This window comes from Cervus canadensis, chromosome 8, assembly GCF_019320065.1.
Source record: "Cervus canadensis isolate Bull #8, Minnesota chromosome 8, ASM1932006v1, whole genome shotgun sequence".
Classification (NCBI taxonomy): domain Eukaryota; kingdom Metazoa; phylum Chordata; class Mammalia; order Artiodactyla; family Cervidae; genus Cervus; species Cervus canadensis.
The window spans coordinates 16515734-16528574 of record NC_057393.1 but is presented as its reverse complement, the minus strand read 5'-3'; the positions used below and the strand labels follow the sequence as shown (position 1 = coordinate 16528574).

The 12841-nt window shown below is 40.5% G+C and overlaps 1 protein-coding gene across 21 annotated transcripts in view; it reads right to left on the bottom strand.

Annotated features, from left to right (window-relative positions):
- The window catches only part of ABLIM1 (actin binding LIM protein 1), a 327992-nt gene that overhangs the window by 134223 nt on the left and 180928 nt on the right, over positions 1–12841 (bottom strand). For all 21 annotated transcript variants that reach the window (XM_043475365.1, XM_043475370.1, XM_043475360.1 and 18 more), the window contains exon 3: positions 4016–4199. In XM_043475365.1, coding sequence (XP_043331300.1) covers positions 4016–4199 — 184 coding nt within the window. The remainder of the gene's footprint in view (positions 1–4015; positions 4200–12841) is intronic.

The following is a 12841-nucleotide window of genomic DNA, read 5'->3' as shown; positions in this document are numbered from 1 at the left end:
GGAGTGGGTAGCCTTTCCCTTCTCCAGGGGATCTTCCCAACCCAGGAATTGAACTGGGATCTCCTGCATTGCAGGCGGATTCTTTACCAACTGTGCTATCATATCTGCTTAAAAATTAGTATTCACTTCCTTTCAGAGACTATTTCCTTTCACATTAGACATTCATCAATAAATAACAGCACATTTTTTTCAAAAACATTGCCTTCTGCAGGTATGTTTCTTCTCCTCCCAGCAGGCAGATGGCTTTAAAAAAGTAAGTCATTAATTAATAGCCATATGACAGTTTCCATGCCTGCTCACTTGCCACTGGCCAATTTGCCAATGATCTTCAACATGAATTTTCACATGTGTGATTCTGTCAATTAGGAAATTTAAAATTCATAAGCCAAACATCCCCACCCATCTGAGTCAGAAGCAGGCTCAAATTCAGGCTTCTGGACATGAATTTTATGTTCACAGGTACTTTAAGTTGCCCTTCATCACCTAACAGTTGGTGATTCACCATCCTGCACACACAGGCAGTAAATCTGGGTTTAAAACAACTCCACAAATGTACTTGTTGCCAGTCATCGAGGAGAGTTTTAAACCACACCCCCAACTTTGAGAAGTGCTGGGTTGAGGCGGTCTCCTGGTGCTGTGTTATTTTCCATCACTCAGATAAAACCCAGAGAGGGTAATGGACCAACTAGAGACCATGCCACAGGCAGAGATGGGTGCTGTCCACCAGCCCAGAACTTGCTCTCTCTTCAACAATCAAGGTCACACGCTGGTGGGTGCCAGCCAGCCTATCAATTCACACTCATCAGTTAAAGCCAAACAAACCTCCAGCCTTCTCTGTAACAAGGCCATCAGGAAGTGAAGGGTCTGTCGACATAATAAGCACAGTTTCTTTGCCTCTGATCAGGGCCAGGGCCAGGAGGAGGCCAGTGAGGCACTCAGGATACAGCATCTAAGGAGGTCCCCACTCTCAGGAGGACCACATGACCTGGGAGTGAGCACCCCCTTTAAAGTGTGTGCCCAGACACCTCCCTGGCCTCACCCTAGTCCAGACCCTGTATCTGATTTAGGCTTATATTTCTAGACTTCAACCCCACAAAGGTCCACTATGGAACAAACTAGAGTCCAGTTCTCAATAAAGGGCAAGGTGCTCTGAATTTTGAATTCTGTTATTTCATAAATGACCCCTTTCATTTCTCTAAGTCCTCGGCCCACATAGGTTCACTTCCTTCTGTTATTTGCATGAATGTTTGTGATAGAGAATTGGATTTAAGAGTCTGAACATGTGAGTTCAAATATTGGCCTTGTGATGTGAAGGACTGGGAAAATCCCGTAGACTTGGGGTCTCAAAGTCACTTATAAGTAGGGGATAGGAATTTCTGATTGGCCTCACAGAATTGTTGAAAGGGTTAGATTAATTTCTACATGAATGCAATTTGTAAGCTGTAAAGGTGGCCTCCCTTTCAGGAAGAATTGGTGTCATTAGGCGGCACCAGCAGCTTAGAGCATCAGTAACAGGCACCTCTCTGTTGGATAGAGATGATGAATAGAGATGATGAATGTTTGTCCATCGTTACCAACCTGAAGCAATGATCTCTCGAGGCCAGGATCAGGAAGGCTCCTAGAGTTTACCTGGGCCAGGGCCTTCTAACCTGTTATTCTTTATTTTTAATTGGAGGATAATTGCTCCACGATTCTGTGCTGGCCTCTGCCACAGAATCATGCCAATCAGCCACAAGCATACATATGTCCCCTCCCTCTTGAACCTGCCCCCACGGGCACCCCATCCACCCCTCTAGGCTGTCACAGAGAACCCCATTGAGCTCCTTGTGTTACACATAGAAATGGATATTTTAAAAAAGACCCTTCCTAAGCTCCAACCTGGTGATCTGTGACAACCTAGAGGGGTGGGGTGAGCTGGAGTTGGGGGTAGGAGGGGGATTCAAGAGGGAGGGGACATGTGTGTACTTATGCCGGATTTGAGTTGCTGTATAACAGAAACCAACATAACATTGTAAAGCAATCATCCTCTAATTAAGAAAAGAAAAAAAGAGACCCTCCCGTGGGGATTCCAGTGAAGACCCAGGTTTGGGGAATCACTTTTATTTAGTCCACAGCCTCTTATCTTACAGACAAGACAACTGCCGTAGAAGAGTTTGCTCACAGAGGTCTCAAACCAGTCCAGGAAAGAGGACCAGAAACAGGGCTTCCTGAATGCCAGCCCAGGGTTCTCAACCAGACTGTGGGCGGCAGCTTGAAAAGAGAGAGGTCAAAAGGACACTTTGCTGTTGATTAAACACAGAAAAAATTCAGCTCATTAACCCAGAATTTTAAAATTATGACTTAAAAATATATAATTGAGAAATGACCTAATAGTTACAAAAAGTTACTAAAATAATTTGATTATGAATATTTCATCTAAATCTTATTATGATTCATCCATGAGTATTATCCTGTTAATTAATTGTATAAAATCAAATTTACCCTTCTAGAGTTTACATTTCTCTGGCCTAAAAACAGGAAATGCTGAAAAATAAAATGAATTGAACTACAGTTTTTACAAAGGCATAGCAAAATTGAACACATATGAATAACATGATACCAAAAGGCATGGAATTACTCTATAAGTATGGGTCAACTAACTAAATTCCCTCTTCTCTCTGATTGACCATTTTAATCAAGCTGCTTTGTGCAATAAAGATTTAACCTTGATTGATGATAGGTGCCTAGAGAGGAGGGGTTGACAGCTTTTCCCCTGAAAGAGCAGATTGTAAGTATTTTTTTAGACTGTGCAGATCATAAGGTTTCTATCTCAACTACTCAACTCTACCACTGTCGCTTGGAAGCAGTCATAGACAATATATAAACAAATGGGCATGGCTGTGTTCCAATAAAACTTTATTTACAAAACAGGTCTAATTTGATCCTTGAGGCCGTTAGCTCTCCCTGGCTATAGAGCAAATGAGATAATTTTACACACCCACACCCACACACGTAAGAGCTGATACTTCCAAATAAGCTTCATCTTTCCAAGTATTTATGCCATCTCCTCCCATGTTTCCACTGCTCGAAATGTCTCAAGACCTGGAGCTGCTTTCAGATTCGGCTCCCAGCCACTTAAACTCAGTCACACTATTTAGTGGAGGACATTCCATATAAAGCTTCCTAACTAAATTGCTTTTTAACTAAGCCTGATAATACAGTAGGAAAACAAGAACATCTAAAGGTACATCAGAAAAAAATATATAAAGACAAATATACAACATCACTTATTATGTGGAATCTAAAAAAAAAATGATACAAATGAATTTATTTACAAAAACAGAAATAGGCTCAGAGACATACAGAACAAATATGGTTATCAAAGGGGAAAGGAGAGGGGAAGGATAAATTAGGAGTTTGTGATTAGCAGATACAAACTACTATATATAAAGTAAATAAACACAAAGGTTTACTGTACAGCACAGGGAACTATATTCAATATCTTATAATAATCTGTAATGGAAGAGAACATGAAAAATAATGCACATAATATGAATAATATATATAGTATATATACAACATAAATAATACATATATTATATATATATACATATATATGAAGAAAGTGTGTTAGTCACTCAGTCATGTCCAACTCTTTGTGACCCCATGGACTATGTGTAGCCTGCCAGGCTTCTCAGTCCATGGAATTCTCCAGGCACGAATACTGTGGTGGGTTGCCATTTCCTTCTCCAGGGCATCTTCCTGACCCAGGGATTGAACCTGGGCCTCCTGCATTGCAGGCAGATTCTTTACCACCTGAGCCACCAGATAAATAATATATATATAATATATATATAACTGATTCATTTTGTTGTACACCCGAAACTAACACATTATAAATCAACTATACATCAGTAAAACTAATTTTTTTAAAGGAAAAATATTTCAAGACTAAGTACAACTCAAGACCAAAGTGCACATTCCAAGCTCTGAGAGCAGAATCCAACACTTCCCTGTTGGCAGAAGCCAAACTTACTTGCAGATCGTGCAGGCAAAGCAGTTGGGATGGTAGGTCTTGCCCAGGGCGGTCACCACTTCTCCTTCCACGAACTCCCCGCAGCCATGGCATCGAGTGCCATACATCCTCTGGTAGTCCAGGGTGCAGAGATACTCCCCGTTCTTTATGAAGAAGCCCCCTTGGGCCAGGTCACAGCCGCACACTGTGGACAGACAAGTTCACATCTGGTCACAAGCTGCCAAGCTACTGGGCAGCATCGCCTTCTGCCACATGCTGCTAACTTACTCTATGATCTCAGCAGTATGGGGTTCGGGGTGGGGAAGACTGGTACAAAGAGCTATTTATTGTTGGGCTCCAAGTTCTCTCTTGCCCCCCTCCCTCTTTGTTTCCCTTCCCTTCGGGAGCTATGCAATATCTCATGCAAGTAAAATCCATTGGCTGGGTCTCAACAGCCTTTGCGATACATCTCAGATTCAGAGATAATCAGTCTTTGATGGAAAGATACCTTTGGGTCATGCTGTCTCTAATAGGAACAAAACTGTCTCTGGCAGTGCTACTTAGGAAAGATAGACACGGCTTGCCCACACAACTGCTTGGTTTGGCCTAAACTGTTACTGAGCTGAGTAATAAATTCCCACTCTACCAAAAGCAGGAGCTGAAATGTCCAGTGTCTATTTTTTCACACTCTGGAAATACTTTCCCATAGTCGTAAAACATTCAGGCGTTTAATTTTCTCTTGGTGCAGCAAATAGGATAAGTCCATTATTTATATATTAAAGAGAGAGATAAAAGTGAACAAGTCAAAGAGGAAAGAAAAGGGAACGTGTCCAAGATAAACCTGTCATTCCGGACATCAGCACATGCAAAAAAGAGACTGCTTTGCCGTGTCTGGATTTTGGCATCTCTTCCAAACCTGCGCAGCTGTGGAGCATGGAGATGGTGTGAAAAAGTATGTCCTGAGACGCCAGGTCTGCATGTTCAGACAAGACCAGAGCAGGACTCAGCAGCTTGTCCAAAAATAAAGCCAAAGGCGGCTCCTGAGAGTAAAGACTTTCCATTGACAAATGACCGGGAAGTAACATCAAAGCTGGAAATCTCTGTTCTTAACCTCTGTATTCCCAGGGTTGGTTGACTCCTATACAATTCAGATCCTGAGGCAAAGAATCCAGAATTCATCTTGATTATTCCTGCCAGCAGCTGGAACAGGCTTTTATCTGGGGTAAGGATGAACTGAATTCAGTCACTAAATAGTTTTCCTAAGGACCTGCTAGAACATATCCAGGGTTCCTCTGGTAAGTTCTCATGACCCATGAAAGCACCTAGATGAACTAGTGTTGAGCACAGTAAGACTCTGATGGATTCGGATAGAATCTTACACTCCCACCCCAGCTCGCAGTCTCTACTAATTGCAACTACTGAAGATATTCAAGGTGACACAGAAGCTACAACAAGCTTTCCACTGTGGGTTCATCTGTCTGTTTAGGTCCACACTCCACAGCTGTGACCTTCTTCTTTGCAGTTTATAATCAAGTAACCCAAGATGATGGCCTGAGTCCATCATGCTGAAAATGACCATATAAGCTCTGCTGTGATCACATTACCTGGAAGCCAGCTTGTTCACCACCTGCTGCCTCCCTAACTTGCCAGTGCCCCCACTGTTTTCATTCCTGCCTTTTCCTACAATGTGAGTCCTGTGGGTCAAGGCAACTGAAGTTAGGACTAACCTTGCTCTAATTGCAAATTCCTTCAACAACGATAAACACAATCCTGAGAGTCACAGGACACCTTAGAGATTTTTCTTCAATATCTTTCTATGTATTTTTTAATTTTCACACAAGACTACAAGGCACTTTATGGATAAGAGTCTTCAGCTTTACTTCTTTTGATTTGTAGAAACCTCTAACCACAGAATTTAACGTAAGGCTGGGAACCAATTTTTTAATTAAACTGAATCCACTTCAACTTTGGCAGATTCCTACCAACTTCACTCCTTAGTGGCATGAAGTAGTTCCTATGACTCAGTTGCTCTTCCAAACTCGGGTCTTTGTCAAAACCATGACAGGTGACAAAATAATGCATTTGGACTGCTAATAATTTCCTTATATTATTTTCCTTGCTAATAATAGTTTCTCCTCCAATCTCCTAAGGTAGACAGAATGTAAAAGTTCACAGATCCTTTATAAAAAGCTTTGGCGGCAACAGGGTCATCCTTATGCTCATGCAGATTGTAGGGATGGCTTCAAAGCTAATTCTAAATGTTTTAGAAATCCCTGCACTCACCGCTTCCTTAGGGTATCTTTGCAGGCTTTCTAGTTCACATGGTTTTGTGAAATTGACACATGCTCTCCTTTAATAATAAAGTCTTAGTTTATATGATCATAAAATAGCCTTAAAAGTGATTTTGTAATTACTGTTGAGAGATGCCAAACTACAATCAAACTGTGCCCTTTGCGATTTGATTTGGCTTGGTCTTTAAATTCAAGGCAGTGGCTCAAATGTGCTTACCAAACTGTACCATTGTTTCTGGTGGTTTATACCCGAGGAAACTAGCATTTGAAAACAGACTCACAGAGGCAAGGGTCATGAAAGGCACACACAGCGGGTAGTGGGAGGGAAGGTCTGTACTGCTCAGACCTAAAAGTACTTAACAACACATACATTTCCAAAGAATGGACTAGTTGGGATGTAATCTCAGACCTTTCCCTCTTTCTCTTCTCCGGGTATACTCGCCTATTCCTCTTCCTCCTTCTCCTCCTCTGGTCACAACTTCTCAGTCTCCTTGGCCACACCCTTACAGGCAGGTAACTCCCATGGACATTACCTTTTTCCTCTAAAATATAAGGCCTCCCTGGAAACAGAGGGCTTCCCAGGTGGCACTAGTGGTAAAGAACCCACCTGTCAATGCAGGAGACCTAAGAGATGCAAGTTCGATCCCTGTGTCTGGAAGATCCCCTGGAGGAGGGCAATGGCAACCCACTCCAGTGTTCTTGCCTAGAGAATCCCAAGGACAGAGGAGCCTGGTGGGCTACAGGCCATGGGGTCACAAAGAGTAGGATACAACTTAAGTGACTTAGCATGCACACACACTTTAGAAACAGATCTCATCCACTCTTAAGAGTTTCAACTATGACTGTGCAAAGGATTCTCAAATCAGAGGCTATCTGTGACATCTTCCCCAACCAGGGCATACACCTATCTGAACATAGCATCATCCAAATAAACTCTATTCTCTCAGCTTCCCTGCCATTTCTTCTAAAACTCTCTGCTATTCCCTCTTTTAATAAAATGCCATCACTATGCATTCTCCCACTCTTAAACCCAAATTTTCAACTAGCCACTAAATCCAATGTGTTTTCCCAGGAAAACATTTCTTTGATCCATTCCCTCCTCTGCCTTCTTACCACCTCTACTCAGATCCTGGTCTTTAGTATCTCTTGTACTAAAACAGTTTTATTATAATAGTGTTTGTACTGGCAGGAAAAAAAAAAAACCTGGGAATAACTCAACTTTCCATCAGTAGAGCAAGTGTTGGATAAATTATGATATATCCAGGCTATGAAGCTTTTTTTTTTTTTAAGGAATAGGTTAGATCAATATTTGTAACCTAGAGGTCTGTCCATGATAAACTGTTAAAAGAGAAAATTTCACAAAGAACTTCAACAACCCCATTTTTCAAAAGTCTACTTACGTTTTTACAAACAAGGAAAAGTGAGTTAACGCAAACATAGGATTATTGATGGGTTATCTCAGCAGGATGAATAACTATTCACTTTTTATTCACATACCTATGTGTCAGCTCACTTTTAAAAATTATTTAATTTTGCTAAAACACACATAACATAGAATGGACCATCTTAACCATTTTTAAGTGGACAGTTCAGTGACATTTAGCACATTCACCTACTTGCAGCAGCCATCATCACCATGTATCCACAGGACATCTTTCATCCTGCAAAACTGAAACTCTAGACCCATAAAACATTAATTCCCTATTCTCCCTCCCTCCCCCAAGCCCCTGGAAACTGCCACTCTAGCTTCTGTCTCTATGAATTTGACTGCCCTTGGTGTCTCATATAAGGAGAAACTCACTTTATAATATGTTAAGAAAAATTATCAAAAACATGTCCGCGAGGTGAAGGAAAGAAGCAGGTTTCTCCAGTGTCATGCTAGAATTTTAATAGCTCACACAGAATTATTTCATGACCCAAGGCACTGGATCTGTGTTTGACAAGATCTTTACCTGGGTTCAATCCCTGGGTTGGAAAGATCCCCTGGAGAAGGGAGAGGCTACCCACTCCAGTATTCTGGCCTGGAGAATTTCAAGGACTGTATAGTCCATGGGGTCACAAAGAGTTGGACACGACTGAGTGACTTTCACTTTCATTTTACTACTAATTAAAAGCCCAGACTTTGAAAGTTAACTGTAACTTGTAGGTTCTTGTCCAGTAGATGTGCAGATGATTTCGGTCCAGGTTTACTATCCTGTTCCCTGTTAAGACCGCTAATCAGTTTTATATTTAACCCTGACATCTTATCCTACATTCTTTCTTTTTCTTTTCTCTTTTGGCCACATCACACGGCATATGGGACCTTAGTTCCCCCAGGGATCGAACCCACATACCCTGCATTGGAAGAACAGATTTTTAATCACTGAATCGCTAGAGAAGTCCCTGACATCCTTTCTTGAACACCTTTAAGCCCATTCCTGTGGTTCTCCTTTGAGTTGGCTTTACATTCTGCTAGTTCCCTCATTCATGAGTTGACTAAATCTCTGGTTAATGTTCATTCTATATTGGTGTGAGAGTCATATATTTAACTTTTTGAAAATTACACTTTGACAAAGTGTAATTAACCAAAAATTAGCCAAAAATATCTAAAGGTGAATCATATAAAAATTTTAAAAGGTGGGAGGGATGCGTCCCTGGTGGCTCAGTGATAAAGAATCCTCCGGCTAATGCAAGAGACACAGGTTCAATCCCTGATCCAGGAAGATTCCACACGCCGAGGAGCAGCTAAGCCCATGTGCCACAACTGTTGAGACTGGGAACCATAGCTCCTGAAGCCTGCATGCCCTAGAGCCTGTGCTCCTCAACAAGAGAAGACACTGCAATGGGAAGCCTGAGCACCGCAACAAGTAGCCCATGCAGCAGTGAAGACCCAGCATGGCCAAAAATAAATTAAAAAAAATTTTTTTAAACTAGAGTTTAAAAATAAAAGTCACTGTAAAAAATGTTTTTAAAGTTCAATCTGTTTATATTAATGACTTAGCAAATACTTTTAACTGGTGACACGAAGCAAAATTTCAAAACTTCCCTCTCAAATGACCACACAATCCCAATTAGGTCGATCTTCAGTAGGCTATACTTAGGTTTTCACCTTTGGATCTCTATTTGTCTCTCCTTTGATTAAAAGTTAACATATGCCCAGGGGAAAGAAGAGATTCCTTTCATTAAAAAAAAAAAAAAAAGAGCTGCCAGTGAAAGAGAATTAATTGCTTTCTTCTTGATGATCAATTATTTAAAACATGTCCCACTCAAGGCCTGCCTGAATCTTGCCTCCTCTGTTATCAATAAAGCACGGCCACAAACAGTCATACATCTTGTACAAGTTACACTCCTGAATGGATTCTCTACATACCAATGAATACCATTAACTAGTTAAGTAGAACATGTACATCAAAGCAATTTAATATAAAAGTTGTGAAATTAATAACAGCATATTTTAAAATCTTACATGTTAAAAAAAAAGTTAACAGGTGCTTGCCTGTGTTGTAAAAATACCACAGAACAGGAAGGGCCCAAAGTACAGAGGTGTCAGATTAAGGGTGAAAACAGTGTAGTATTTTAGTGGCACAAACAGGGTTGTAGTAGCAATTATTTCTTCAACTTTCTAAAAACAGAAGTTATGTTTTAGATTGCAACAAAACTCATTTCAGAGACATTCCATCTGTCAACTAGTTCATACTGCCGGAAATTTAGGAGCATAGGTAATACTTCAAACTCTGCCCAAAGGTTGCTTGGAGGTAAAACACGAGACATATTCTTCCTCTAGATCAGGAGATTGGACATCTCTGCTGGTCTCATTGTGGTTTTAATCAAGTCAACGGAGCGAGAGAGGGAGGGATGTCAAGTCAATGTGGTCAACGTTTTCAAGTTAGCTTTGAGCAACGTAAAATTCTTGCTGGGGGCCAGGAGCCTAAGGTGGGTTCTTTCTTGTCTTTTGTAGGGCAGATGCTGGCTTTGTGGTCTGGCACTTTGCCAGCTGGTCAGCTCATCACAGGGCATCACAACTCTTCTGAACCTGCCCCAGGGAAGTGGAGGCCGTACACAGCAGGATCTGGGTTTTACCTGCTCATTTCAGGCATTAAGGACCATGTGCTTGCTGCCCCTGCCTTCCTTCCTTCCCTCTTCCCTCTCTCTCTCTCTTCTTTCTTATTTTTTACATTATCTTTTTAAATTTTTTCTTTCAGGTTTATTGATACAATTCATACACTCTACTATGTAAGTTTAAGGCGTACAGCATAGAGATTTGACTGACATACATCATGAAATGTCTATCACAATAAGTTTAGTGAACATCCTGTATCTCATATAGATAAAAAACTAAAGAAATAGACATTTTTTTCTTGTGATGAGAACTCTTTACTCTTTTAACAACTTTCATATACAACACACAGCCATGTTGATTATATTTATCATGTTATATGTTACATCACTGGGCTTCCCTTGTTATTCAGCAGTAAAGAATCCACCTGCTAATGAAGGAGATGTGGGTTTGATCCCTGGGTTGGGAAGATCCCCTGGAGAAGGAAATGGCAACCCACTCCAGCATTCTTGCCTGGGAAATCCCATGGACAGAGGAGCCTGGCTGCGGCTACAATCCATGGGGTCGCACAGAGTTGGACGTGACTTAGTAACTGAGCAGGCATGCACGCACACACACTGCATCACTAGTATTTATCTTATAACTGAGAGTTTACACCTTTTGAGTGCCTTCATCCAACTCCCCCCGGACCCCTCCCCTCACCTCTGGTAACCACAAACCTGATCTCTTTCTCTATGAATGTGTTTGTTTTTGAAGTACAACTGACTTACAACACTATATTAGTTCCTGGTACACTGTGATTCGATATTTCTATACATTTCAAAGCAATCATCACAGTAAGTCTAGTTACAATCTGTCACCACACAAAGATATTACATAATTTTGGACTATATTCCCCACACTGTACATTTCATACTGGTGACTCATTTATTTCACATCTGAAAGTTTGTAACTCAATCTCCTTCACCTATTTATCTTCTCCCCTTCAACCCTCCCCACTAGCAACCACCTGTTTGTTCTCTGTATCTATTTATGACTATTTGTTTTGTTATTTGCTATTTGTTCATTTGTTTTGTTTTTAGATTCCATGTAAAAGTGAAGTCATGCAATATTTGTTTTCTCTGACTTATTTTGCTTAGCATAATGCTCTCAAAGTCCATCCATATGGTTGCAAATGGTAAGATTTCCATCTTTTTATGACCAAGTAATATTCCACTGTACATATATATATCACATCTTCCTTATCCATTTACCTATTAATGGGCATTTAGGTTACTTCTATATCTTGGCTATTGTAAACACTGCTGCAATGAAAATAAGTATGTATATCTTTTCTTTTTTTAATAGACGTATAGTTGATTTACAACATTAAAGTATTAATTATCGCTATACAGCAAAGAGATTCAGTTATGGGTTCAAGTATCTTTTCTAATTAATGTGTTTGTTTCCTCAGATAAATACCCAGGAACAGGCTTACTGGATCTATGGTAGATTTATTGTTAATTTTTGGAGGAACCTCCATATTATTTTCCATAGTAGTCACACAATTTACGTTCCCATCAACAGTGTAGGAGGGTTCCCTTTCTCCACATCCTAAAAGGGCTCTGTGCTCTAGAAGTTCTACTTGACAGGTGAAAACCCTGCTCTGCCTCACCTGGGCCAGCACTGCCTCCCCCTAGGCTGCCCTGTTTAGGAGCAGGGGAGTTGGACAGACATAAGGTACAGAATTCTCAGACTCCTCATGGGTGGATTTGCACCATACTCTTCCTCCATCTTCTACTCAAGCTAAATTTTTAAAAAAGATTATTTCACCTAAGATGCTATTCTGTTCATCTCCTCAAACCCTTTCTTCAAAGAAAATCCAATGGTCGACTTTGCCATAGCGTCCTCTCAAGCCACCTCCAATTCTACCTTACACTGTGGGGTCTCACTGAATCAGACTTTGCCCTGAAATCCAGAGCAGTGCTTTTGAAAGTACCATGCACTGTAGCTCCAAAGTATGACATGCTGTAGCCCAGAGCTCAAAATAGCTGAACAGAGACTCATAAACAATAATAAGAGGGGGCAGCTTCCACCAAAAATAACTATTAGCTAATGTATCATCCTGGAAGCAAATACTAAGCCTCAAAACATATTTAAAGAGCTTTTCACACTCATTTCTAAATGTGCATGAAAATCTATGATTTTTCTGGGAAAGAAGATAGTTAGAAGTCCAACCAGATGATAAAATGAGACCCCAAGGTCAGGCATTTGAGGGGTGGTATTAATTCAGAGCTTGAATTTACAATAATAACCAAAGAGACTTGATTGAAAAGGAATCAATAGGACCTTCTTTTATTAATAAAATCTTTGACTACATAGTAAGTTTGTTTTTAATGCTTGTTATGGAAATTCATGTGCAAATGACATGAATTATAACCAGCTCAAGTAACAAATATATCACCCAGAATAATATCTCTCACTCAATGTACTATTTTGTTTTGGTTTGGGCCCATAACACAAGTATCAAAGTCTTCTCTG